This window comes from Panthera onca, chromosome A2, assembly GCF_046562875.1.
Source record: "Panthera onca isolate mPanOnc1 chromosome A2, mPanOnc1 haplotype 2, whole genome shotgun sequence".
NCBI lineage: Eukaryota > Metazoa > Chordata > Mammalia > Carnivora > Felidae > Panthera > Panthera onca.
Window position 1 is genome coordinate 77,374,410 of NC_138340.1, and position 26,838 is coordinate 77,401,247.

At 36.2% G+C, this 26,838-nt stretch overlaps 1 protein-coding gene across 1 annotated transcript in view; it reads left to right on the plus strand.

The window, feature by feature from the left end:
* Positions 1-26,838, plus strand: part of COG5 (component of oligomeric golgi complex 5) — a 319,388-nt gene that overhangs the window by 126,382 nt on the left and 166,168 nt on the right. The window contains exon 7 of the mRNA XM_078442554.2: positions 17,472-17,602. Within this exon, the coding sequence (XP_078298680.1) occupies positions 17,472-17,602 (131 nt within the window). The remainder of the gene's footprint in view (positions 1-17,471; positions 17,603-26,838) is intronic.

Below are 26,838 nucleotides of genomic sequence, written 5' to 3' on the forward strand. Positions count from 1 at the left end.
AGAGAGACAGAGCATGAACGGGGGAGGGTCACAGAGAGAGGGAGACACAGAATCCGAAACAGGCTCCAGGCTCTGAGCTATCAGCACAGAGCCCGATGCGGGGCTCAAACCCAAGGACCGCGAGATCATGACCTGAGCCGAAGTCGGACGCTTAACCGACCGAGCCACCCAGGCGCCCCCAGTTTTACTATTTTTAAAATGTCATTGACTTTTGTATCAGGGTAATCAGATTTGCTAATATTTTGAGAATTTTTGTGTCTGTGCTCTTAAGGGAGAAGTACTTACTGTTCTTTTTTTTTCTTTCTTTTTTTTTTTTTTCTTGTCTTCTTTTAGAAAGTATTCTTGTGTAGAATTGGATTATTTCTTTTTTCAATGACAGTGAAACACTTGGGCTTATAGATGTCTAATTTAAAATGTGCTGAATACAAATTCAGTTTTTTTTAAAGTTTATTCATTTATTTCTAGAGAGAAAATGCAAGCACGGGGAAGGGACAGAGAGCAGGAGAGAGAGAGAATCCCAATCAAGTTTGCATTGTTAGTGCAGAGCCCAGTGTGGGGGCTCGATCCCACAAAACATGAGATCATGACCTGGGCCAAAATCAAGAGTCAGACACTTAACCGACTGAGCCACCCAGGTGCGCCCAAATTCAGTTTTTTAAGCAGAGATCTGTTCACATCATCTTCTAAGAGTTCTGATAGTTTGTTCTAAGTTGTAGTGTTACTCATAGTATTCCAGTACCCTTTCAATGCTGTGAGGTCTGTAGTGGGTTCTTTTTCACTCCCATTACTGGTAATTTGTTCTCCTTTTTTCTTTGTTGGTCTTACTAGGGCTTTGTTAATTTTATTGACACTTGAAAAGAATTAACTTCTGGCTTGATTGAATTCTGTTATTTTTGTTTTCAATTTCATTGATTTTCTTTTGTTCATTCTGTTCTCCTTTTTTGTTTATTTTGCTTTTTTTCTTGGTTTCTTGTGGCAATAGCTTGCATTACTGATTTGAGACCTTTCTTTTTTTCTAATTACACATTAAAAAAAAACATTTAGAATTTATTTTTGTGAATGGTGTAAGAAAGTGGTCTAGTTTCATTCTTCTGCATGTTGCTGTCTAGTTCTCCCAGCACCATTTGTTAAAGAGACTGTCTTTTTTCCATTGGTTATTCTTTCCTGCTTTGTCAAAGATCAGTTTACCATACTTTTGTGGGTCCAGTTCTGGAGTCTCTATTCTATTCCATTGCTCTATGTGTCTGTTTTTGTGCCAATACCATGCTGTCTTAATGATTACAGCTTTGTAGTAGAGGCTAAAGTCTGGGATTGTGATGCCTCCCGCTTTGGTCTTCTTCTTCAATATTACTTTGGCTATTCGGGGTCTTTTGTGTTTCCATATAAATTTTAGGATTGCTTGTTCTGGCTTCGAGAAGAATGCTGGTGCAATTTTGATTGGGATTGCATTGAATGTGTCGATTGCTTTGGGTAGTATTGATATTTTAACACTGTTCTTCCAATCCATGAACACGGAATGTTTTTCCATTTCTTTGTATCTTCTTCAATTTCCTTCATAAGCTTTCTATAGTTTTCAGCATACAGATCTTTTACATCTTTGGTTAGATTTATTCCTAGGTATTTTATGCTTTTTGGTGCAATTGTGAATGGGATCAGTTTCTTTATTTGTCTTTCTGTTGCTTCATTATTAGTGTATAAGAATGCAACTGATTTCTGTACATTGATTTTGTATCCTGCAACTTTGCTGAATTCATGTATCACTTCTAGCAGACTTTTGGTGGAGTCTATCGGGTTTTCCATGGCTAATATCATGTCATCTGCAAAAAGTGAAAGCTTGACTTCATCTTTGCCAATTTTGATGCCTTTGATTTCCTTTTGTTGTCTGATTGCTGATGCTAGAACTTCCAACACTATGTTAAACAACAGCGGTGAGAGTGGACATCCCTGTTGTGTTCCTGATCTCAAGGAGAAAGCTCTCAGTTTTTCCCCATTGAGGATGATATTAGCTGTGGGCTTTTCATAAATGGCTTTTATGATGTTTAAGTATGTTCCTTCATCCCGACTTTCTCAAGGGTTTTTATTAAGAAAGGATGCTGAATTTTGTCAAATGCTTTTTCTGCACCGATCGACAGGATCATATGGTTCTTATCTTTTCTTTTATTAATGCGATGTATCACATATATTTGTGAATGTTGAACCAGCCCTGGAGCCCAGGAATGAATCCCACTTGATCATGGTGAATAATTCTTTTTATATGCTGTTGAATTTGATTTGCTAGTATCTTGTTGAGAATTTCTGCATCCATATTCATCAGGGATAGCGGCCTGTAGTTCTCTTTTTTTGCTGGGTCTATGTCTGGTTTGGGAATCAAAGTAATGCTGGCTTCATAGAATGAGTCTGGAAGTTTTCCTTCCCTTTCTAATTTTTGGAACAGCTTGAGAAGCATAGGTATTATGCTTTAAGTGTCTGGTAGAATTCCCCAGGGAAGCCATCTGGTCCTGGACTCTTATTTGTTGGGAGATTTTTGATAACTGATTCAATTTCTTCGCTGGTTATGGTTCTGTTCAAGTTTTCTGTTTCTTCCTGTTAGAGTTTTGGAAGTGTGTGGGTGCTTAGGAATTTGTCCATTTCTTCCAGGTTGTCCAGTTTGTTGGCATATAATTTTTTATAGTATTCCCTGTTAATTGCTTGTATTTCTGAGGGATTGGTTGCATCGAAACCCTAGAAGAAAAAGCAGGAAAAAACCCCTTTGACCTCAGTCGCGGCAATTTCTTACTTGACACATCCCCAAAGGCAAGGGAATTAGAAGCAAAAATGGACTATTGGGACCTCATGAAGAAAATAAGCTTCTGCACAGCAAAGGAAACAATCAACAAAACTAAAAGGCAACTGAAGGAATGGGAAAAGATATTTGCAAATGACATATCAGACAAAGGGCCAGTATCCAAAATGTATAAAGAACTCATCAAACTCCACACCTGAAAAACAAATGAAGTGAAAACAGTGAAGAAATGGGCAGAAAACATGAATAGACACTTCTCTAAAGAAGACATCTGGATGGCCAACAGGCACATGAAAAGATGCTCAATGTCACTCCTCATCAGGGAAATACAAATCAAAACCACACTGATACCACCTCACGCTGGTCAGAGTGGCTGAAATAAACAAATCATCATACAGCATACAGCATATTGAACTTAAGAGTATTTGTTTTTTAAGGCCCTTCTCTCTCCCTCCATGAGACTATAGGTGCTGGTGAGGATGTGGAGAAACGGGAACCCTCTTGCACTGTTGATGGGAATGCAAACTGGTGCAGCCACTCTGGAAAACAGTGTGGAGGTTCCAAAAAATTAAAAATAGATCTACCCTATGACCCAGCAATAGCACTGCTAGGAATTTACCCAAGGGATACAGGAGTGCTGATGCATAGGGGCACTTGTACCCCAATGTTTATAGCAGCACTCTCAACAATAGCCAAATTATGGAAAGAGCCTAAATGTCCATCAACTGATGAATGGATAAAGGAATTATGGTTTATATACACAGTGGAATACTACTTGGCAATGAGAAAGAATGAAATATGGCCTTTTGTAGCAACTTGGATGGAACTGGAGAGTGTGATGCTAAGTGAAATAAGCCATACAGAGAAAGACAGATACCATATGGTTTCACTCTTATGTGGATCCTGAGAAACGTAACAGAAACCCATGGGGGAGGGGAAGGAAAAAAAAAAAAAAGAGGTTAGAGTGGGAGAGAGCCAAAGCATAAGAGACTCTTAAAAACTGAGAACAAACTGAGGGTTGATGGGGGGTGGGAGGGAGGGGAGGGTGGGTGATGGGTATTGAGGAGGGCACCTTTTGGGATGAGCACTGGGTGTTGTATGGAAACCAATTTGACAATAAATTTCATATTTAAAAAAAATAAAAAATAAAAAAAAAATTTAAAAACCCACACATTTAGTGTTATTAACTGCTGCCTTAGTTGAATCCCAAAGATTTTGCTGTTGTATTTTCATTATCATTCATTTCAATATATTGTGAAAAAAACCTCCTTTGAGATCCTTTGAGCTAGTTATCATTTAGAAATGTGTTCTTTAGGGGCACTTGGCTGGCTTAGTCGGTAGACTATGTGACTCTTGTTCTTGGGGTTGTGAATTCAAGCCCCATGTAGGGTGTGGAGATAACTTAAAAAAAAAAAACAAAAAAAGAAAAAAACAACCTTTAGAAATGTGTTAATTTACAAATGTTTGGAACATTTACAGTTGTTTTTCTGTTATTCTTAGTGTGATACCATTATGATCAAAGAGCATACTTTGTGTGCTTTCAGTTTGTTTTATGACCCAGGACATGCTCTTAGTTAACATTCCACGTGTAGTTGAATAGAATATGTGTTCTCTTTTTGTTGTGAAGAGTGCTCTGTAGATGTCAATTAGATCCCCTTGGTCTTTGGAGGTGGTGGTTTTGTTGTTGTTGGTTTGTTTTTAATATCCTTGCTTATTTTATCTAGTGCTTCTTCATTTGTTAAGGGAGGGATAGTGACACTTCTGCTTAGGTACCTAATGGAAGGTAGTCACTAACTAAAACACCTGACCTATCTTCCTGGAGGGCAACAAAGGAGGTTTTGTATAAATCCATGTTTTAGAAATTTGGGGGGAGGAGGGGGGGGAAACAACAACTGTGCCCAGAGGAAAGATAGAAAATACACTGTTGGGTTTTTTTTTTTGGCACTAGGCAAGTTTTTGTGCTAGCTGAAACAGATGAGTAACCCTTAGGAAAGAAAAACTAATCCTTTTTTTAAAATGAGGTTTTTCCCAATCTTACAATGAGAGCTGGGGGTGGGGGAGGGAAAAGGAAAAGTTTGATGCTAAATTTTCATAAAGCTTTGAGGAGCAAGAAAGATCAACATACCCTGAGAACTGCTTTGGACTGGAAATACAAAGATTCAGCCCAAAGAGCTCACTTAAACCTGATGATAGTCTGTGCATAATATTACCAATAAGATCAATTAAGGCTTGGTTAGAAAAGTACAAATTTTAACATTATTTTTATTATTTGTAATACTGAACTTAAGAGTATTTGTTTTTTAAGGCCCTTCTCTCTCCCTCCATGGAAAAAAAAAAGGTTAGCAGTTAATACCCCATTTATAAAAATAGTAACTTAGTTGCATGTAGTTCTTGATTTTTTACAAAATATTGTTCATGCATATTATCTCATTTGATCCATACAAGCCTGCAAGATTTGTAACACAGGATTTTTCATCTTTACTCTAGGAGTCTTAGAGAGGTTAAGTGATTTTTCTCAGGTCATAGAATTGAATAAAGTTCAGGTGTTCTCATTCCTAGTTGATTGTTTCCTATCATACTCTTCCTTTGAAAGGATGTGCCTGCTGGGGCGCCTGGGTGACTCAGTCAGTTGAGTGTCCGACTTTGGCTCAGGTCTTAATTTCATGGTTCTTGATTTTGAGCCCTGCGTCAGGCTCTGTGCTGATGGCTCGGGGCCTGGAGTCTGCTTTGGATTCTGTGTCTCCCTCTCTCTCTGCTCCTCCCCTGCTCACACTCTGTCTCTCAAAAATAAAGATTAAAAAGAAAAATTGAAAGGATGTGCCTGCTATCTCTAATACTAGTAGAATATTGACTTTAATTAAAAGATTTTTATTTGACTTTATAAGTGTTCCCATGATCATGGATTATTTCATTTTACATAAAGATAAATTTAAAATATAACAGGGTCTAATTTTCAAACAATGGCTTAATTATTAATATTCTCATATAAACTTGTCTTTTAATATCCTTTGATTATTTACCAATTGAGAACTATAAATTCTTTATATTTTTCTTTTTTTTTTTTTAACATTTATTTATTTTTGAGACAGAGGGAGACAGAGCATGAACGGGGGAGGGGCAGAGAGAGAGAGGGAGACACAGAATCGGAAGCAGGCTCCAGGGTCGGAGCCATCAGCCCAGAGCCCGACGCGGGGCTCAAACTCACGGACCGTGAGATCGTGACCTGAGCTGAATTCGGACGCTAAACCGACTGAGCCACCCAGGCGCCCCTAAATTCTTTATATTTTTAATGGTAACTTTTATGTGTTTGCTTTCAAATTTTTTTCTCCATTCTCTTTTTCTTTTGATTTTATTGTTTTTTATTAGGAAAATTGGAAATTGTATATATTAATAGTTGTGAAATTTCTTTAATGATTCATTTGGCTAATTTTTCCCATCGTTGAAATAAGTATTATATTTCGTTTAAAAATTTTTTTCTATGATGAGTTTATAATATTGAGAAGATTTTATTAGTTTTTCCTATTATGTTACGGTTGTCATACACTAAAATTTTTTACATTTTACCCATGTTATTTCTGTATTCTTTTTTTTTAAGTTTTTATTTGTTTGTTTGTTTATTTATTTATTTATTTTGAGAGAGAGAGGGAGAGAACGAGTGGGGGAGGGGCAGAGTGAGAGGGAGCAAGAGAATTCCAAGCAGATTCTGCTCTGTCAGTGCAGAGCCTAATTTGGGACATGAACTCATGAACTGTGAGATCATGACCTGAGCTGAAATCAAGAGCTGGATGCTTAACAGACTGAGCCACCCAGGAGCCCCTTTATTCCTTATGTCATCATTTCTACTTTTGTACAAATACACATTACTTTGTTCTAATTTTGCTTTATAATTTTATTATGTTTTCATTTATATTATACATTACCAAAATTACTCTGCAATTATACAAAAACATTTTTCTTTAAAATATTTTTCCTAAAGGCATGTTTTGCCCTCAGATTCAACATAGCTGCTTAAATATGATTAAAATCTGTTGTATAGAAAAATAAAACACTTTTTATGTGTAGAGTAAGAACATGAAAATCAAAATTTGTATGTAGTTGTCTTTGCTGGAGTTTCGTTGGAATTTTTGATTTCTACTTTCTCTCTAGCTTTTTGTGTTTTGTAATGTTTCTTTAATGAAAAAAAAAATTTTTTAAATGAACAGAGAGGAGGCACCTGGCTGGCTCAGTCTATAGAGCATGTGACTCTTTTTTTTTTTTTAATGTTTTATTTATTTTTGAGTGAGAGAGAGAGATAAAGAGTGTGTGCACACGCGCTCGAGTGAGAGAGGGGCAGAAAGAAAGTGAGACAGAGTCCCAAGCAGGCTCCAGGCTCCGAGCTGTCAGCACAGAGCCTGACACAGGGCTGGAACCCACAAACCGTGAGATCATGGCCTGAGCCAAAGCCTGACACTTAACCGACTGAGCCAACCCAGGCGCCCTTTAGAGCATGTAACGCTTGATCTCAGGGTTGTTAGTTCAAGCCCCATGTTCTACATAGAACTTACTTAGAAAAAAACAACCACCAAAAAAGAAAAAAGGAAAAAAAAAAAAAAAACCCAGTCAACCAAACAAAATGAACAGAGATAGGGGTGAGAGAGTCTGTGTGTCTGGACTATCTCAGATTGGTTGCAAATAGCAAATAAAGATCCTGTGATAATATTATTGTCATTATTGATTTGAGTACCTTCAGTAATTAGAAGTCCAGATCTAATTGTTGATTGGGTAAATTAATTCTATCAGTACTGTAACCCTGCTGCATCCATGTTGTTTGGTGGTGTTTTATGGCTGTTGTTTGCATGGTTTTAATTTAAATTTGTTTGTTTAGCTCAGTATTCTCTAGTAATGGTGTTCTTTATGTAACATAAAATATGGTAGCAAAGAAGATTGATGTTCCATAATGAATTAAAGTGAGCCTTTGTGATAAACCCTTACCTTGATTTAAAAATAAAATATGACTTAATTTGATTTAAAGATACAGTTTTTATACAACGGATTTTAAAATGACAGCTTTCCTCTTCAGATTATTACTCACCAGTTTGCCAGATAATCCTTTATATATCACTGCTTTGCTTTTTGTAAAAGACACACTTTAGTCTGAAGTTTATAAATAATCAGGGCTATGTAGAAGAATCAAAAGTAGAACTTTTTAGATTGTATAATTGTATGATTGTATTCTGAAAATAGCCTTAAGAAGTAATATATAAATAACTAAAAATGAAATAATTAAACCGGGAAGATACTCATAGCAAATATGATGGATAAACAGTGAATACTAATATATAATTAATACAGGGCAATATAAGAAAAAGATAAGGGAGTAAAATTATTTAGAGATTCTCAAAAAGAAATACAGCTAGTAAAAAAATAGTTATTTAGCTTCATCATTTAAAAATCCTATCAAACCATCCATAAGAACATACTTCTTCTAGCAGCATATAAAATGTTGAAAACAGAGATAATATCCAGTGCTATCTATGGTTAAGTGACTCTTGTAGGTTACTGGAAAAAAAAAAAATGTACAAAGTGGTAGAGTCATTTTGTAAACTAGTTTGATAATTTGTATCAATAATCTTAAAAGTATAACTTTGAGTCAATTCTTTCTTTATTTCCCAAGGGAATAATTCTAGATATTACAGATTTTATATGTATTTATGATAAATAATTACTCCATCCTAGGTAAATGGTTAAATAATTTTTGGTTCATTTATTTGGTGAAATATTGGTCAGGTATCAAAAATTGCTATTTATAAGGACTATAATAGGATGGGGTGAATGCTTATAACATTAAGTTAATAAAGAACACATGGTAAACAAGTGTTAATTACAAATAAAAATAAGAACTCATGGGCATATTAAAAAAGAAACAACTCATGGGCATATTAAAAAGGAGGATAAGGGGCGCCTGGTTGGCTCAGTCGGTTAAGCGTCCGACTTCAGCTCAGGTCACGATCTCACGGTCCGTGAGTTCGAGCCCCACGTCGGGCTCTGTGCTGACCGCTCAGAGCCTGGAGCCTTCAGATTCTGTGTCTCCCTCTCTCTCTGCCCCTCCCCTGTTCATGCTCTGTCTCTCTTTGTCTCAAAAATAAATAAACGTTAAAAAAAAAAAAATTTAAAAAGGAGGATAAGATTTTAAAGGAATATAGTAGACTTTAATTTTCAATTTTAAGCCCAACCAGGATTTTAAGTATTTTAGGAACATCTGAAGGTTGCTTGAAATTTCTCGGAGGCACATATCTGAATTGTGCTCTTTGCAAAGTTGGTGTGTAGGAGGGAGTCACTTGCATTGGTAAGTGACTATAGCCAGCTGCCCAGTTCCTGTATGTCAGTTTTTGCTTTTTTTTGCTGTTTCTCAGATAAACATCCAGGGGGAGGATGTATGCTATTTTGGTGCTACTTGAGAATTTGAAGATTCTTGAATTTCTCATACATGATCATGTATATTCCAATGATCCACTTGGCTCTTGTGGCCTCTATGTTGTGAGGTTATATAATTACCCACCTTTTGAAATGTTTTTCCAGTTTCCAAAAAATCTTTCATGAGCATATTTTTAAAAGGAAAATACAAGACTTTATCCAGTTACCAGTTACTAATCCAAGCATTAAACTCTTCACATACAGTATCTTTTGTTTTTCTTACAGTGTCGCATCTTCTTTTAATCCCATCCAGACTTTGTCCTTTTTATCTCTAGAACTTCAGTTTTTTTATTACCTGATCCATGTCTTTACTAACATGTTCATTCTTTTCTCCTTTTGAACATATGAAATACAGTTATAACTGTTGTGATGTCCTTGTTTATAATACCGTAATCTGTGCCAGTGCTTCATACTTATTTAATATTTGATGGAAAAATATAAAAGGCAAAACCACATTTTTAATCTGTGTAGGCTACCAATGCTTCCCACCAAGTTTAAGAATTAGAATATTATAAGCATGTTGTATTCCCTGTCTCTCCTAACTTTTCTAAATGTTGTTAATGTTTGTATGTGTTCCTAAATCATATATTGCATAATCTTGCATGTCTTCATATAAATCACCTCTTGCTGTGTGTATTTTTCTAAAACTTCTTCTTCCTTAATAATATGTACTGATGTACACATCAATATTGATGTGTATACTCATCATTATTTATTTTTACTCCTCTACAGTAGTATTTTGAGTGAATGCTATGTTATACTTATCTCTTCTCCCGTTGATGGTCATTTTGGTTGTTGTCATCTTTGTTTTCTTTTTAACAATGCTGTTAGGAACGTTGTACAGGTCTTCCATGTGTACACACATAAGAATTTCTCTGGGTTATGTGCCTACAAACTATATATTTTGGTCATACAGTATTTGTATGGAATCTTATTAGATTATCCCATAAGCAGAATCATTGATTTAAAGGATAAGAATTCTGTTATTCTCTTAGGCTAGCCACCTTATTTTAATTCTTTAAATTATTTTTCTTTATTTCCCATTTACTCTTTAATTTAGTTTTATTTGTTATGAAAATTATACGTGCATAACGTACTCAAATAGTTGTACAAGATTTGTTATTAAAATGCAGCAATCCGCTGCCCCATTTACTTTTCCCCAGAGACAGCCATTCTAACATTTTTGCTGATTCCTTTGGTATTTACATCCATATCTCTAACTAATCTGCCCATATTTCTACTGGTTAATTTGTTAAAAGCTTCTTTGGCTTCCTACAAAGAAGCATGAAGATTTAGCCTCTTTCATTTCTCCTGATTTTGAGCACCATCCCAGCTTTACACATGAACTCTTCCCCCATCTCTTTTTTTCCAAATCAATAATTTAGTGCTAACATTGTTATGAATAGTAAATGCAGAACCAAATCATGTACCAAACTGTAATTACCCTTCTTTTTGTTTCTTTTAAACAAAGGAGGATGATGGTAGAGGAAGAGGCAGTAAGGATTTTGGAATCAATAAGGAGGATTTGTGTTGCAAAATAGAAAGAGAAATTGTTAGCTAACAGGAAGCCATAGATTCCGTGAGTGGGAGAGGAACACGAGAACATTTATTCTGCCAGCCATGGGTAGTACCGATTAGAACACTGAAAGCCTGTTAAAATGACAAGCATATAACTTAGTAACAAATAATTTTTATGCCACTGAGATATTGGGTTAATCTTAAAGCCAAAGAAATAAAAAGAAATGGGCAGTCCCAGGAAATAATATACGAATCAGTCACTGAAATCAAGTGACTGCCTGGGGTCAAAGCATATGAAGGTTGTTCTAAAGTTTTAGTATTTTAGACCAGGACAATGATAGTAGAGGAAACTAGAATTTATTTTTTAGTACCTTAAATATCAAAGAGTTGTGTACATTTGACAAAAAATTGTTTATGTTTATATTACCCATCCTCTTGCTATGTGTCAGGTGTTTTGGTTGAATTCCTTTTTCTCTAATATTAGGCTAAATTTATCTCAGTTTAATTAAACAAAGGATGAGCATTATCATTTCTTTTCTGTCAAAATTAGTCTAATTGTTTCCTCACATGTGAAGGGATGATAAATATGTTAAATCCAAATGATCACTTTAGTTTCCTCATACATATTTTCATGCATGAATTCCAATAGGTATCAGTATTAAGTGGCTAGAAAGAGAATTCTGGCTGTGTAGTCCACATTTATTAAGGTTCACTTGTTAAACTGTGTTTAATGCTGGCATATTTCAAAATTTGGCATTTTAGCACCTTTTATATATTTTTAAAATTTTCCTCTTTTTATTAAACCAGAATATGAGTTTTTTTTTTTTTTTTAATGCTGTCATTGTTATAATCTGGCTTAATTTAATTCCATGAACAGTTAATTCTGATGTGATTTTTACATCTTTATCCTTTCAACGAGCAAATTCGAAGACTGTAGGAGGAATACTATATATCCTTTGAATGTAAGGTTTTCATTCTGAGGCTTCTGGGATTGTCCTGGATTGATCTAGTGAAAAGATTCAAGTCACACCTAGATTTGAATTGTTCTTTGCTGCCTAGTAGCCAGCTGAATTTCTTAATAATTTAATAATTTTAGCAAGGTTGTTTAGAATATCACAAAAAATGTATGCATACATGAAAATAATAAAAAGACATTTTGTGTCCAATTTAATGCCCCCTACATATTATGTGTTGAAAAATTATAGTTATTTTTATTGGAATCATCTTCATCTTTTTTGTCCTTGGCTCCAGTCCCTAGATGTGCTTTACAAAGAGCAGATGTAAAAAGATTTGAAACACTGATCGTGATTGTGTGCAACAGTTAATCAGGAGGGGAGAATTTAGTGTAATTTCTCTATTCTCCTGGGTAGGTGGATAGGGGGTGTTGCTACATTTTTTAACCTGTTGTCTCCACCCCCCCCCCCCCATCACCCCAACCCCCGCCATTTGTACACTTACCTCTTTTGTGGAGTAATCGGTCAGGAAAATAATAGGGCTTTTGCTCCCTCCCAGCCAATAGAATCCTTTGTATTACAAATGTAGCATGTATTTTGGTTACTTTTTAGAACAGCTCTAAATGTAGTGTGGATAAGCAGGGGATGGGGCAGTGGGAGAGGGAGGTGGTTAGATAATGTGTTGTTTACCTTAAAAAGGTGTTGGAATTAATAATTTATATTCTTTATCCCCTACTAGATGGTAGACTTTGCAAAGATATACAGTGTATTTACTTTTTCTTTTTGTTCCCACAACACCTGGCATAATACATTTTATCTTTATCTTTCAGTGGTTATAACTTTGTGCTTTTTCTTCCTGTCATAGAGTTTGATACTTTGGGTCAGAATTTAGGTCTGATTCATTTCTGTGGTGTTTGTGACTAATAAATGTTGATACCCAAATAAATGGTTTGAATGAATGATTTGAATTGTCTCCAGAGTGACAGATCAGCATTCACAAGAATAAAGCACCGTTTGGTTTTGTCTCTAGAGACATGTAACTGGAAGGAACCTTAGGGTTTATGTAGTCTAGCTTTTCATTTTTCAAATAAAGTAACTGGTACCAAAGATTGCAAGACTTAGATTCAAAACCATATATGGCAGAAATAGAATTAGAATCCAGCTATATCTCTTACTCATAGTGTCCTTTCCTTTCTTTCCTTCTTTCTTTCTTTCTTTCTTTCTTTCTTTCTTTCTTTCTCTTTCTTTCTTTCTTTCTTTCTTTTTTTTCAGTATATGAAATTTATTGTCAAATTGGTTTCCATACAACACCCAGTGCTCATCCCAAAAGGTGCCCTCCTCAATGCCCATCACCCACCCTCCCCACCCTCCCACCCCCCATCAACCCTTGGTTTGTTCTCCGTTTTTAAGAGTCTCTTATGCTTTGGCTCTCTCCCACTCTAACCTCTTTTTTTTTTTTTTTTTTTTTTTTTTTTCTTTTTTCCTTCCCCTCCCCCATGGGTTTCTGTTAAGTTTCTCAGGATCCACATAAGAGTGAAAACATAGGGTATCTGTCTTTCTCTGTATGGCTTATTTCACTTAGCATCACACTCTCCAGTTCCATCCATGTTGCTACAAAGGGCCATATTTCATTCTTTCTCATTCCTATGTAGTACTCCATTGTGTATATAAACCACAATTTCTTTTTTTTTTTAATTTATTTATTTTTTATTTATTTTTTAATATATGAAATTTACTGTCAAATTGGTTTCCATACAACACTCAGTGCTCATCCCAAAAGGTTCCCTCCTCAATACCCATCACCCACCCTGCCCTCCCTCCCACCCCCCATCAACCCTCAAGTTTGTTCTCAGTTTTTAACAGTCTCTTATGCTTTGGCTCTCTCCCACTCTAATCTCTTTTTTTTTTTTTTCCTTCTCCTCCCCCATGGGTTTCTGTTACGTTTCTCAGGATCCACATAAGAGTGAAACCATATGGTATCTGTCTTTCTCTGTATGGTTTACTTCACTTAGCATCACACTCTCCAGTTCCATCCACGTTGCTACAAAAGGCCATATTTCATTTTTTCTCATTGCCACGTAGTATTCCGTTGTGTATATAAACCACAATTTCTTTATCCATTCATCAGTTGATGGACATTTAGGCTCTTTCCATAATTTGGCTATTGTCGAGAGTGCTGCTATAAACATTGGGGTACAAGTGCCCCTCTGCATCAGTGCTCCTGTATCCCTTGGGTAAATTCCTAGCAGTGCTATTGCTGGGTCATAGGGTAGGTCTATTTTTAATTTTCTGAGGAACCTCCACACTGCTTTCCAGAGCGGCTGCACCAGTTTGCATTCCCACCAACAGTGCAAGAGGGTTTCTGTTTCTCCACATCCTCTCCAGCATCTATAGTCTCCTGATTTCTTCATTTTGGCCACTCTGACTGGCATGAGGTGATATCTGAGTGTGGTTTTGATTTGTATTTCCCTGATAAGGAGCGACGTTGAGCATCTTTTCATGTGCCTGTTGGCCATCCGGATGTTTTCTTTAGAGAAGTGTCTATTCATGTTTTCTGCCCATTTCTTCACTGGGTTATTTGTTTTTCGGGTGTGGAGTTTGGTGAGCTCTTTATAGATTTTGGATACTAGCCCTTTGTCTGATATGTCATTTGCGAATATCTTTTCCCATTCCGTTGGTTGCCTTTTAGTTTTGTTGGTTGTTTCCTTTGCTGTGCAGAAGCTTTTTATCTTCATGAGGTCCCAGTAGTTCATTTTTGCTTTTAATTCCCTTGCCTTTGGGGATGTGTCGAGTAAGAGATTGCTACGGCTGAGGTCAGAGAGGTCTTTTCTTGCTTTCTCCTCTAGGGTTTTGATGGTTTCCTGTCTCACATTCAGGTTCTTTATCCATTTTGAGTTTATTTTTGTGAATGGTGTGAGAAAGTGGTCTAGTTTCACTCTTCTGCATGTTGCTGTCCAGTTCTCCTAGCACCATTTGTTAAAGAGACTGTCTTTTTTCCATTGGATGTTCTTTCCTGCTTTGTCAAAGATGAGTTGGCCATACGTTTGTGGGTCTAGTTCTGGGGTTTCTATTCTATTCCATTGGTCTATGTGTCTGTTTTTGTGCCATCCTTTTTTTTTTTAAACTTAATTATGATATTTTTCTTCCCTAGATAACAGAAAAAAAGCACACTGATAACCAGCTTGAAAAGAAAATAATACTTATATTCTATTGTTTGTATGTCTGTAGATTTTTAATTGACTTTTTCATGTTTTTAATGTTTGTTTATTTTTGAGAGAGAGAGAGAGAGAATATGAGACAGCGAGCATGAGTGGGGAGGGGCAGAGAGAGAGAGAGGGAGAGAGAGAATCCCAAGTAGGCTCTGTGCTTAAAACACAGACGTGAGGGGTGCCTGGGTGGCTCAGTCGGTTAAGCGTCCGACTTCGGCTCAGGTCATGATCTCACGGTCCGTGAGTTCGAGCCCCGCGTCGGGCTCTGTGCTGATGGCTCAGAGCCTGGAGCCTGTTTCAGATTCTGTGTCTCCCTCTCTCTGACCCTCCCCCGTTCATGCTCTGTCTCTCTCTGTCTCAAAAATAAATAAACATTAAAAAAAAAAAAAAAAAAAAAAAAAAAAAAAACCACAGACGTGAGGCTTGATCCTATCAACTGTAAGATCATGACCTGAGCCAAACTCATGACCTTGAGTTAGACATTAAATAGACTGAGCCGCTTAGGTGCCCCTCTATGTCTGTAGTTTGATTGTGTATTGTCTAGTAAGAATTTTTAGGGTAAACATAGCATTTCCTCGTTGATCATTATCATGACTGGGGTCAAATAGAGTTTCCTCAAAATTCTCTGAAAATTTTTAAAAATAAAAAATCAGAGTAGAAACATTTTATAATTATAATCCACCCTACATTTACACCTTAGATTGATATATAAAGTACTTTGGCATTTATTAGCTTATTTTGATTCTGATGATAGTCTTAAAAGTTATGTAGGGCATGACTTGTATATTGTTGGCATTTTACAGATGAAAAAATTGAGGCTCAATGAAGCTATGTTGTGTGACTGTGATCACCTAGTGAGTAAATTAGGAGTCAGATTCCTAAGCCCATAAATGTTTAAAGGTTTTTAAGACCCTATACACTGTGGTAAGCCAAAGTTTCTTTAGATATACACATTAAAAAAAAATGCTCATGGTTGAGGTCTGATTAGCAATAACCACTATTCAGCTGTCCTTTTATTTCATTTCCTTTTGTCATCTTGTGTAGAACTAACTGTATATACCGTGTTCAATCAGTAGATATTTGAGTGCTGCTAAGTGGTTAGTTAGCATTGTACTGGATGCTTTAATGTAATTTGTCCTAGGTAGTACATATGACTCTAAGTGAAAAATGATAGTTTGTAGGTGCTAGGAATATATTTTAATAAGACTTTAAAATTCAGTTCCAATTAAGAGTATTTAGTGAAAAACACATTTGGTATTCTGTTGAGTAACTAGAAAACAAAGTAATACTCTATCTAAAGCAATTCAATTTTTTAGAAATAATTTATTTTGTTAAAATAGAAAATAGAGTTTTATGGGGTGCCTGGGTGGCTCAGTCAGTTAAGTGTCCGACTCTTGATGTCAGCTCAGGTCATGATCTCACTGTTCTTGAGACTGAGCGCCACATCTGCCTCCACACTGATAGCGCACAGCCTGCTTGAGATTCTCTCCCCCCCTCTCTCTTCCCCTCCCCCATGCACGCACATGTGCACACTCTCAAAAATAAACTTAAAAAAATTGAAAATAGAGTTTTAGAACTGTGTCTAAGCTCCTTAATGAAATCTTGACCTTAAATTTTAGCACTTTAGTTACCTTAGATATGTCCAAGATTGAGTCAAAAAATAAAGGGCGCCTGGGTGGCTCAGTCGGTTAAGCGTCTGACTTCGGCACAGGTCATGATCTCATAGTTTACGAGTTTGAACCCCAAGTTGGGCACTGTGCTGACAGCTTGGAGCCTGGAGCCTGCTTCAGATTCTTTGGCGCCCCTCCCCCACTCGTGCTCACGCTGTCTCTCAAAAATAAATAAACGTTAAAAAAATTTAAAAAATATATAAATAATTTTCTCAAATTCTAAGTATGCAGAGACAACTATTATTAACATCTTGGTAGAGATCTTTTCATGCTTCTTGCTCTGTATATGTAATTCTATAAGTAGAATATAATTTTATAAATATAATATGTCTGATTCTATAAAGAGTTAATTGTGTAAATTTTTTTATTCAGTGATAGGAAAATACTTCAATGTAAGTTGCTATTAGGTCTGCGTAATCATATAAACCTGCAGCATTGTAAGTGCTGGTTTGCTAAATTATTTTTATGATTTATTAATTTTTCAAATGGTGGATATTTGTTTCAAATATTTTGTTACTATAGAAAAACATTTAAAGCTGTCTTACAGCTTGAGAAATTTCTAAGATTATCAGGATGTTTCTTTATAATTAAATTTGACACTAACTTTTATGTAATGTGTTGACATTATTTAGAATTTACTATAATCATAATTTCTACTCTTGCTTTACCAACTCATTCTTAACTTAGAACATTTTGCTTCAGAGTAAAGTTTTTTTATTTAAAAAATAGAAAATGTTTGGGTAACTGTATTTTTTTTTTAAATATAGATTTTGAAAGTGAATAGTGTTCAGCAAATCTATAATATTTTGAAGAAGTGAGACATGATATTTCAATACCTTGATATTCAATATTGAAATACTTAGATGTGTGTGTATGTTTTTAATAGATTACCTTTCTCAAGGAATTGATCTTTCTGGAATAGAAGTAATAGAAAATGATCTACTTTTTATTGCAAGAGCTCGACTTGAAGTGGAAAATCAAGCTAAGCGCCTACTGGAACAGGGTGTGGAGACCCAGGTAATGAAAGTAATACCACTTTTTTAATGTGAAAAATATGTCCTAGAATTGATGAAGATTTGATTTTGAGGTTAAAAAACTAATCTGTGTCCTCATCCCTGAGGAACTGTGTCTACAGCTTGCATTGGAGAATAGGGTCTAAAGTAAGTACAGGGAAAATGTATTTATTAATACCTATTTATTTCATTCTAAAAATAGACTAAGATTTCTGGTATGTAATATATATGAGATATAGTTTCTGTAATGTATATATGTAGATAGAGAGTTAATACCTGTTGAATATGCTTATTTTGTCTGAGGAACTGTTACGTAATTAAGCCTTTCAGCAACCCAGTAAGGTAGGTATTACTATTTCCATTTTACAAATGAGGAAACTGAGAGCTTAAATAATTTGTCCAAGATCACACAGCTAACACATGGTATTGTTTGGAACATAGACCACTCTAACCCCAGAACCTTGCACCATTAATAGTCAATGTGCTATAGTTAAGAAAAAAAAAAAAGTAATTTGACTTGAGATTTCTCCGAAGGTGTCATTTTCCTGATGCTTAATGTTCTGAAACCCAAAGGTATTGATGTAGTTGAATCAGCAAATTAGATGTAAATCTCATTCGTTCTACATTTGTATTGCATTGCACCCAGACGTTTTCTCCATTTGTATTGGATCCAAATACAATTATTAGTGTCTATTTTTTATTCACATCTTTTAAACCAGGAATTTGTTTTGTGCATTTATATTGTACAAAAATAATCTTATAAAGATTCTTTAAGTAGTCTCTAAGTCAGAAAGGTACTTATTTGACTTCTGATTCTTCATTTATAATTCAAAAAGCGTAACTGAATGTCTGTTACCGTTTTAAATAAATTTTTTATTATCTGCATAATGAAAAGTGAACAAATGATCTGTACATACAGAATGAAATGCCACATACACATAAGGAGTGAAGTAGCACAGTGTGAACACATCTATGCAATACAGACCCAGGGCAAGAAGTAGGAAATTCCCTGTGCTCCTGGTCACTGCTCTCCTTTCCCAGAAGCCACCATGATTGCAGCTTCTAATACTGGAGCTTGGTTTTACCTCCTGTCAGTTGTTCTAACTTCAGATCTATGAAGATAACACAGTTCTACTATTAAAAAATAAGGTACTTGTGTACATCAAATTAGAGAAGATACCTTTTCAAAGAAATATTCAGGGAATTCCAAGTCAACTTTGATTTAAGGTGACTATTTGTATAGAAAATTGATGTCACCTGGCTCATTTAGTTGTGAGAAAGGTAGCAATTAACTTTTCAGAAAGTGCAGTATCACAAGCCTTTTGTATTCATCTAATGTCCATATTGTCACTACCTCAGAGATTTCAAGTTTTATATATAACTACTGTTTAAAATTTTTCCTGTGAAGTTCTATTGCTATATATGTATGTGTGTGTATATGCTTATATCTTTAATTTATGCAACCCTTAATATTTTATTATATTTCAGAGTTGTGGGAATGAAAGCAAAAATGGTTGAAAAGAAGCATTACTAAAGTTTGTTGAACAAAAATATTTTGCAGTAGGGGTGGGTGATTTTAACATGTTACAAAGGAATGGCTACTTAAAAAACAAACAAAATTAAACAAAGGAATGGCTACTTTTAAAGGTTTATTTTTTTAACATAAGCTCATATATTTTAAAAGCAGGAAAGTCTTTTCTGGGATAATTGTTCCTAATTAAACTTGATTTTAGATATGTTATTGTTTTGTGTACATTGTGCAGTTGTTGAATTTGACTTTCCATCAGTTTTTAAATCATATTAAAATTAAAGTAGAAGTGATAAAATTTTAGGAAATTAATATCCTTAAATGTTAGCAGTGTTATGTATTTGGATTGTACACAGTTAGTCAAAAGATGATTAAAGTAGATAGATAACTTGTTATTTAGCTAATGGCCTATGTCTAATCAATAAGATTAAGTTAGAAAGATAAGGAAGAAAAAAATACATAAAAATACTGTGTGTCTACACAAGTAGATGTGGAACGATCTGCGTGGATCTGAGGAGGACAGGGACCAGGGAGCTATAATTTTGTATGTCTCAGTGTGGTTTGGAGGGGGGCAGATTCTGCTCAATGGATGGGAATATCGTCTCCCTGTTAGGCTGTATGGATTATGTTAGCAGAGTTTGTCGTTTGCTGGTATCATCCAACTTGTTTGTCTTGTTTAGATTCCATAAGTATAAAGTAACTAACCTGAATATAATTGGGCTTCGTACATAATTTTCATAAAGGGAGAAAATGTACTGATCTGCCAGTAGTAACATTCTGGTTCACTTTGCAATTTATACAATATTTCTCATGTGTAAATTGACACTGGTGTTCATAACCTCATTTATTTTTGAATTCAGTCATGTGTGTGTGTCTCTCTCTCGGACCTGAGTCCTCTGGGTTATTTTTACAGTGTTAGCTTTCTGGCTTGGCAGAGCTCAGAAGATTAAACCCTCATCAATAATGATGCTACTGAGATAATGTTTCTTGGGAAGCAGGGTGTCTCAGTGGAAGGAGTTTGTTTGGAGCCCCCCCTCCTTTCCTTTTAGAAAGCAACAAGACAGAGGTATCATCCAGCTGTGTCAGCAGGCAGTTCAGGAATTCAGAAAGAAACTAACCTTTATTGAATGCATATTCTTTGCCAGGATTTGTGTTAGTCACTTTACATTTGTTATTTCAGTCACGGTAACAAATGTGTGAGGAAGATGCAATTATCCACTTTTGATAGTTAAGGAAACAAAGCCCTGGAAAGGTTAGGAAATTAGCTCAAGATTACACAGCTAGCAAGTGATAGAGACATAGTCTGGAATGCCTGCTTTCCACCTTGCTTTATTAAGAGCAAGCAGTTTATTCTAATTTTGTTAAATAATCGTATTTTAAATTATTTGACAATTTGTGAAGCAGTTTACATTGAAAAAGGAATTTTTATAGCCTAAAAATTTCTTTGGGAAGTCTCTATGTGATGACTAATTAAACCAGTTCTTCTGTATTCTTCAGAATTTTTATGTTTCTCTGGCCAACTTTATTTTCCTATTATCTGACATTAGTGTTTCAGGCCATCAGTCTTCCCCACCTCACCCCATTCTACAGTTTACCTTGAGCAGATGCCCTTAATTTCTACTTTGTACAGGCACCTTTTGCACCACCTGTGGTGTGGGTACTGTTTCTTAGGAACCTTATCTCCTCGTATTTCCAGCTCTCCTTTCTGTTTTTATCCTCTCCCTTGTGCTCTTTTCCTTGTCATCAGCATTTCAACACGAATGCTTGCTGCCAGTGTCCCGTGTTCTCTGCTCTTGAGGGTCACACACTTGCTTTTAGTCCTTCACGTGCTTGCCTGCCTGCCTGCCTTCTTTAGGGCTTTCATGTTCCTTTTATGCCTGGAATACTCCTTCCACTTCCCATTAAAACAGATGCTGCAGCTTATATCTATTTTATTCTCAAATCTTATTCTCCCATTTGTCAGACATCATTGAAATAGTTAAACATACCATTAATATTTATTGTAAATAGACTAAAAGAATGGCAGCATTTTAATTTGAAGTACTATTGCATTCATGAAATATTGCTCACTTACTGGTTTATAAGCTTATAACATAAACAGAGATTTTCAACAAATAAGGAACTTGAAAAATTACATGTCACCGATTGCATTTAATAATCAACTTCTGACATTGGGTTTCTCAAAAATGTTGGTGACATTTTTTTGAGTATGTAGTTGATGGCTACCATTTTCAGTCTCAGTTAATTGTAAAACTTAACTTTATTAAAAGAAAGAAAGTGCATTTTCTTTTCCAAAACCAAAATGTTCATAAAGATAGATAATTTTGCTTTGATCATTACTGTTTTTTCTAGTTAATTGCTTAAATGTGCTGTTTTCATTTGTAGATTTTAAATAGCTTTGTAGTATCATAAAGACTCTACTACAGTAGTTAAAAGTTTCTGTTTTTGAAGCTTAAACTAAATGGCTACTTAGATAATACTGAGAAACTGTTGTGTCTTCCTACATGAAAAATACGGAAGTAGACTGCCCTCACAAAAGCCGTATTATTTCTATATGGAAAAGATGCATAGTGGTATCACTACCATTTTCTTCACTAAAGGTTTGGAAGGATTGATGACTTGGTGTGCATCCTCTGGTGAAGCATACCATATCAGCACAATACAAAAAAATATTCTTTACTTCACGTGGCCGTCTTTGTCACAAGCGTGGGGCTACACATGGCCTCCATCTACAGCTCTTCGTTGACTCCTATTTCTCTCTCTTTGCTACTGATCCTTAGAATCTTTCACTGACAGAAGCCAGACAAAGAAAGAGAACCTTATGATATTTTCAGGATTGCAACAGATTCATTACCTCAAGCTGTAACTAGCTTTCAAAAATAGGTGACAGAGATTTTGATCTGGACGAGTTCCTGCATCACCATAGATACCAGGCCTCCACAGTGAAACGATGACATTTTAATTAGAAAGACGGCTTTAACTTGTGAATTAGAAGCTTTCTCAGTAAACAAGTGCAGGACTTTCTGAGGGTCTAGGATGGGGGAAGATGTACTTGCTTGTCTTTAAAAGTCATCAGGGAGAGGGTCTCTGTGATCTGTTCTTTCACAGCTCAGTACTTGGATATAATCTCCCTATGGTAATTGTTGTCAGTGCTAGGAAGAAAATGTCTGTGAACCTGCCTTTTCCCTGGGGCAGAAAACCTCCTTGATCCTTGATCAAGCCCAGGATTCTGGTGCTTACCAGTTGACAGCTAAAAGTAGATCACAACAGCATGATCTTGACAGACTTTCTAAGATGACAGTGTAGAATTAAAGTTGAGTAGATAAATGTCTACATAGCACACAGTAAGTGCTTATATTGTGAACTTTGTGCTTTTGTAAAAAGAATTTTGTAAAATTCTCCATGCTTCTAGCATAGAGAGGGTACCAATTCAAGTGCATTGTGTTCAAGATCTATAGAAGTTAAACATTTCCTAAGCTTCAAAAACACTGGCAAAGTTGAACAATGAAAACGTGACTCTTTTTGTAGCTAATTATGGTAGTTTAGTATGCAACACTTCTTTTGTGATCTTTTTCTTTTTTATGAGCCTGGCAAACACCAATAGTAGACTCAGTGTCAGTTAATTTGTCAAGCTGATATCTGCTTTCAGAGGTCTACTTTTCTTTCCTTGGCTGCTGGAAGTTTTCCTGGCTGGTCCCATGAATTGTAGGACAGATCTCACCTTTTGCATGTTTCGTCCCAATGTAGTTTTTGTTATTTTTCCATTTGCTAAGTATAGAGTGTCAATAATTTTTCAACTCTTGTTGAAGCATTATTTTATTTATTTTTAAAATTGAATTGACATACCATATCCTATTAATTTCATCTGTACATCATAGTGATTCAGTATTTTTAAATGTTATAAAATGGTCACCGTAAGTGTAGTTACTGTGACCATACAAAGTTATTACAGTGTTACTGACTATATTTCCTATGCTGTACATTACATCCCCATGACTTCATTATTTTATAACTGGGAGTTTATACTTCTTGATCTCCTTCACCTACTTCACCTGCCCCTCAATCCCTCTCTCATCTGGTAACCAACAGTTTGTTTCCTGCATCTGTAAAACTGTTTCTGTTTTGTTTTGTTTTTTTTTAGGTTCCACATATAAGTGAAACCATGTGGTATTTGTTTTTCTGTTTCTGACATTTCACATAAGGTCCATCCATGTTGTAAAAAATGGCAAGAATTTTTTTTTTTTTTAGCTTTTTATTTTATTTATTTTGTTAAAGTAAGCTCTATGCCCAATGTGGAGGTGGAACTCCTGACCCAAAGTGCTGTTCTGACTAAGCCAGTCAGGCACCCCAGATTTCATTCTTTTTTATGGCTATTCCATCATATATATATACCACATCTTTTTAATGTGTTCCTCTCAGTGGACACTTAGATTCCTGTCGTATCTTGGCTGTTGCAAATAACGCTACAGTGAACATAAGGGTGCGTATTTCTCTTCAAAGTATTTTTACAGTGGAGAACGGAGTCTGAAGTTTGAGGTCAGCACGTGGTGGTCCTCCTGCAAGTAAGCAGGGCAGAGACCTGGGAGTGGACCTTGAGGCTTGAGGATCCCTTGGGTTGCACAGGAGAAGCATTTCCCCTGCTTGGAGTGCATTTGGTAGAGGTGGTACAGCTCTCTGTGGGCAAAAGACCTGGTGAGCACCATCAAGCTACCACATTCACCAGTATGGGAACAAAGACACCTGCTAAGTACAGCAAACCCTGGTGTTGGTTGTGTGTTGCAATTCACCATAAACTCTGAACCGCTGCTGCTTTGCCGGCAGCATGAGTATTTCCTGGGACAAGCAGGCCCTGGCCACAGAGCTGCGACACTGTGGGTCTATATAGATGCCCAGAAGATCACTGTGGGTCTGCACTGCAGGGTTCTGAAGTATGGGGTTTTGAAACATAGCCGGACCTGAGATAAAATCCCAGAGAGAGGTGCCGCCTGGTAGACAGACAGCTCGGACACAGACAGAGAAGGCAGGGAGCTGTCAGAAACAGGAGACACCGGAGGGGTGACTTATTGCATGTCTGTGAGGGCGTGAACTTCCTGCTCTGGAGACGAGAGCAGGGTGAAGCCATTTTCACCATTAGCCCACCAACACTGATCAGCCCCCACTAGGCTAAACAGCACCACCAAGTGGAGAATGGCGCTGTTACACCAGCCCCCACCCCTCGCCATGCCCTCCAGGCACATCTCCACTAGGGCAAGTCTGCCTTAGAATCTGAGCAGCAGGCCCCTCCCCCAGAAGACCAGCTGGAATCACTTCCAGGAGTTTAGTCCACTGGCCACAGACTGCTGCAAACTTTCAGCTCTAGGGGAAACTGGATCTAACTTCATTTAGGTTGTTTTGTTGTTGTTGTTGTTCATTTGTTCATTTTTGGTGTTGGCTTCTGTTTTTGTTGTTGTTCTTTTGTTCTTGGATACAGAAAAAGCAACTTATTTTATTTTTAAAAATTTTTTTTCTCTCTTCTTTTTCTCTTTTTGCTTTTTTCTATCAAGCTTCTCTTGACAAGCAGACCAAAACACACCTAGGATCCACCTTCCTTTAATTGAATAAAAAAATATTTTTTTTAAGTTTATTTATTTTGAGAGAGAGCGCAGTAGGGGAGGAGCAGAGAGAGATGGGGACAGAGAATCCAAAGCAGTCTTTGGTGCTGACAGCAGAGAGCCTGATGCAGGGCTTCAACTGATGAACCATGAAATCATGACATGAGCTGAAGTCAGATGCTTACCCCACTGAGCCACCCAGGTGCCTCAGTTTTTTTTTTAATTTTAATTTTTATTTCATTCTATTATTATTGTTACTGCTTTTTCTTTTTCACTTAAAATGACAAGATGGAGAAATTCACCTCAAAGGAGAGAAAAGGAAGAAATGATGGCCAAGGATTTAATCAATGCAGATATAAGTGAGATGTCTGAACTAGAATTGAGAACAGTGATTATAAGAATACTAGCTGGGCTTGAAAAAAGCTTAGAAGACACCAGAGAATCCCTTTCTGTAGAGATAAAAGGACAAAAATCTAGTCAGGCTGAAATTAAAAATGCTTTAATTGAAATTCAAACCCAAATGGAGGCCATAAACACAAGGATGGATGAGGCAGAGGAAGAAATTAGCAATATAGAAGATACAATTATGGAGAATAATGAAGCTGAAAAGGAGGGAAACAAAATTCAGGGATCAGGAAGGAGGACTTAGGAAAGTCAGAGATTTATTAAAACATAATAACATTTGTATCATAGGAGTCCCAGAAGATGAAGATAGAGAAAAAGGGGCAGAAGGTTTATGTGAGCAAATTATAGCTGTAAACTTCCTTAATATGGGGAATACACATCAAAATCTGGAAAGCACAGAGAACTCCCATTAAATTCAACAAAAGCTAGCCATCACCAAGACATATCATAGTCAAACTCACAAAATACACAGGCAAGGAAAAAGTCCTGAAAGCAAGGGGAAAAAAAAGTTCTTTTCTACAAGGGAAGACAAATCAAGTTTGCACCTGATTTGTCCACAGAAACTTGGCAGACCAGAAAGGAGTACCGAGATATATTCATCATGCTGAATAGGAAAAATATGCAGCCAAGATTACTGTATCCAGCAAGACTGTCATTCGAAATAGAAGGAGAGAGAAAGAGCTTCCCAGGCAAACAAAAACTAAAGAAGTTTGTGGCCACTAAACCAGCCCTACAAGAAATTTTAAGGGGTATTCTTTGAGAGGAGGGAAAAAAAACCCATAAGCAACAAAGACTAGAAAGGACAAGAGACCATAACCAGAAACACCAACTCTACAGGTAACAGTGGCACTAAATTCGTATCTTTCAGTAATCACTCTGAATGTGAATGGACTAAATGCTCCAATCAAAAGACATGGGGTATCAGAATGGATGAAAAAAACAAGATCTACCTATATGCTGCCTAAAAGAGACTCATTTTTGACCTAAAGACACCTACAGATTAAAGTTGAAGGGATGGAGAACCATTTATCATGCTCAGGGACATCAAAGGAAAGCTGGAGTAGCCAGCCATACTTATATCAGACAAACTAGATTTGAAAACAGAATCTGTAATAAGAGATGAAGAAGGGCATTATATCATAATTGAGGGTTCTCTCCATCAAGAAGATCTAAAAATTGTAAATGTTTATGCTCCAACTTGGAAGTGCCCAAATATATATATCAATTAATAACAAACATAAGGAAACTCATTGATAATAATACAATAATAGTAGGGGATTTAACACCTCACTTAAAACAATGGACAGATCACTTAAGCTGAAAATCAACAAGGAAACAACAGCTTTGAATGACACACTAGACCAGATGGACTTAACAGTTATTTTCAGAACATTTCATCCTAAAGCAGAATACACATTCTTCTCAGGTGCACATGGAACATTCTCCAGAATAGATCATATTACTAGGTCACAAATCATCCCTCAGGTGGTACAAAAAGATCAAGATCATGTCATACATATTTTCACATCACAACGATTGAAGTCAACTGCAAGAAAAAAAAATTGGAAAGCCCTCAAATACATGGAGGTAAAAGAATATTCTACTAAAGAATTAATGGGTTAGCCAGGAAATTAAAGAAGAAATAAAAAAATATACGGAAGCAAATGAAAATGAAAACATGACAGTCCAAACCTTTTGGGATGCAGCAAGGTTAGT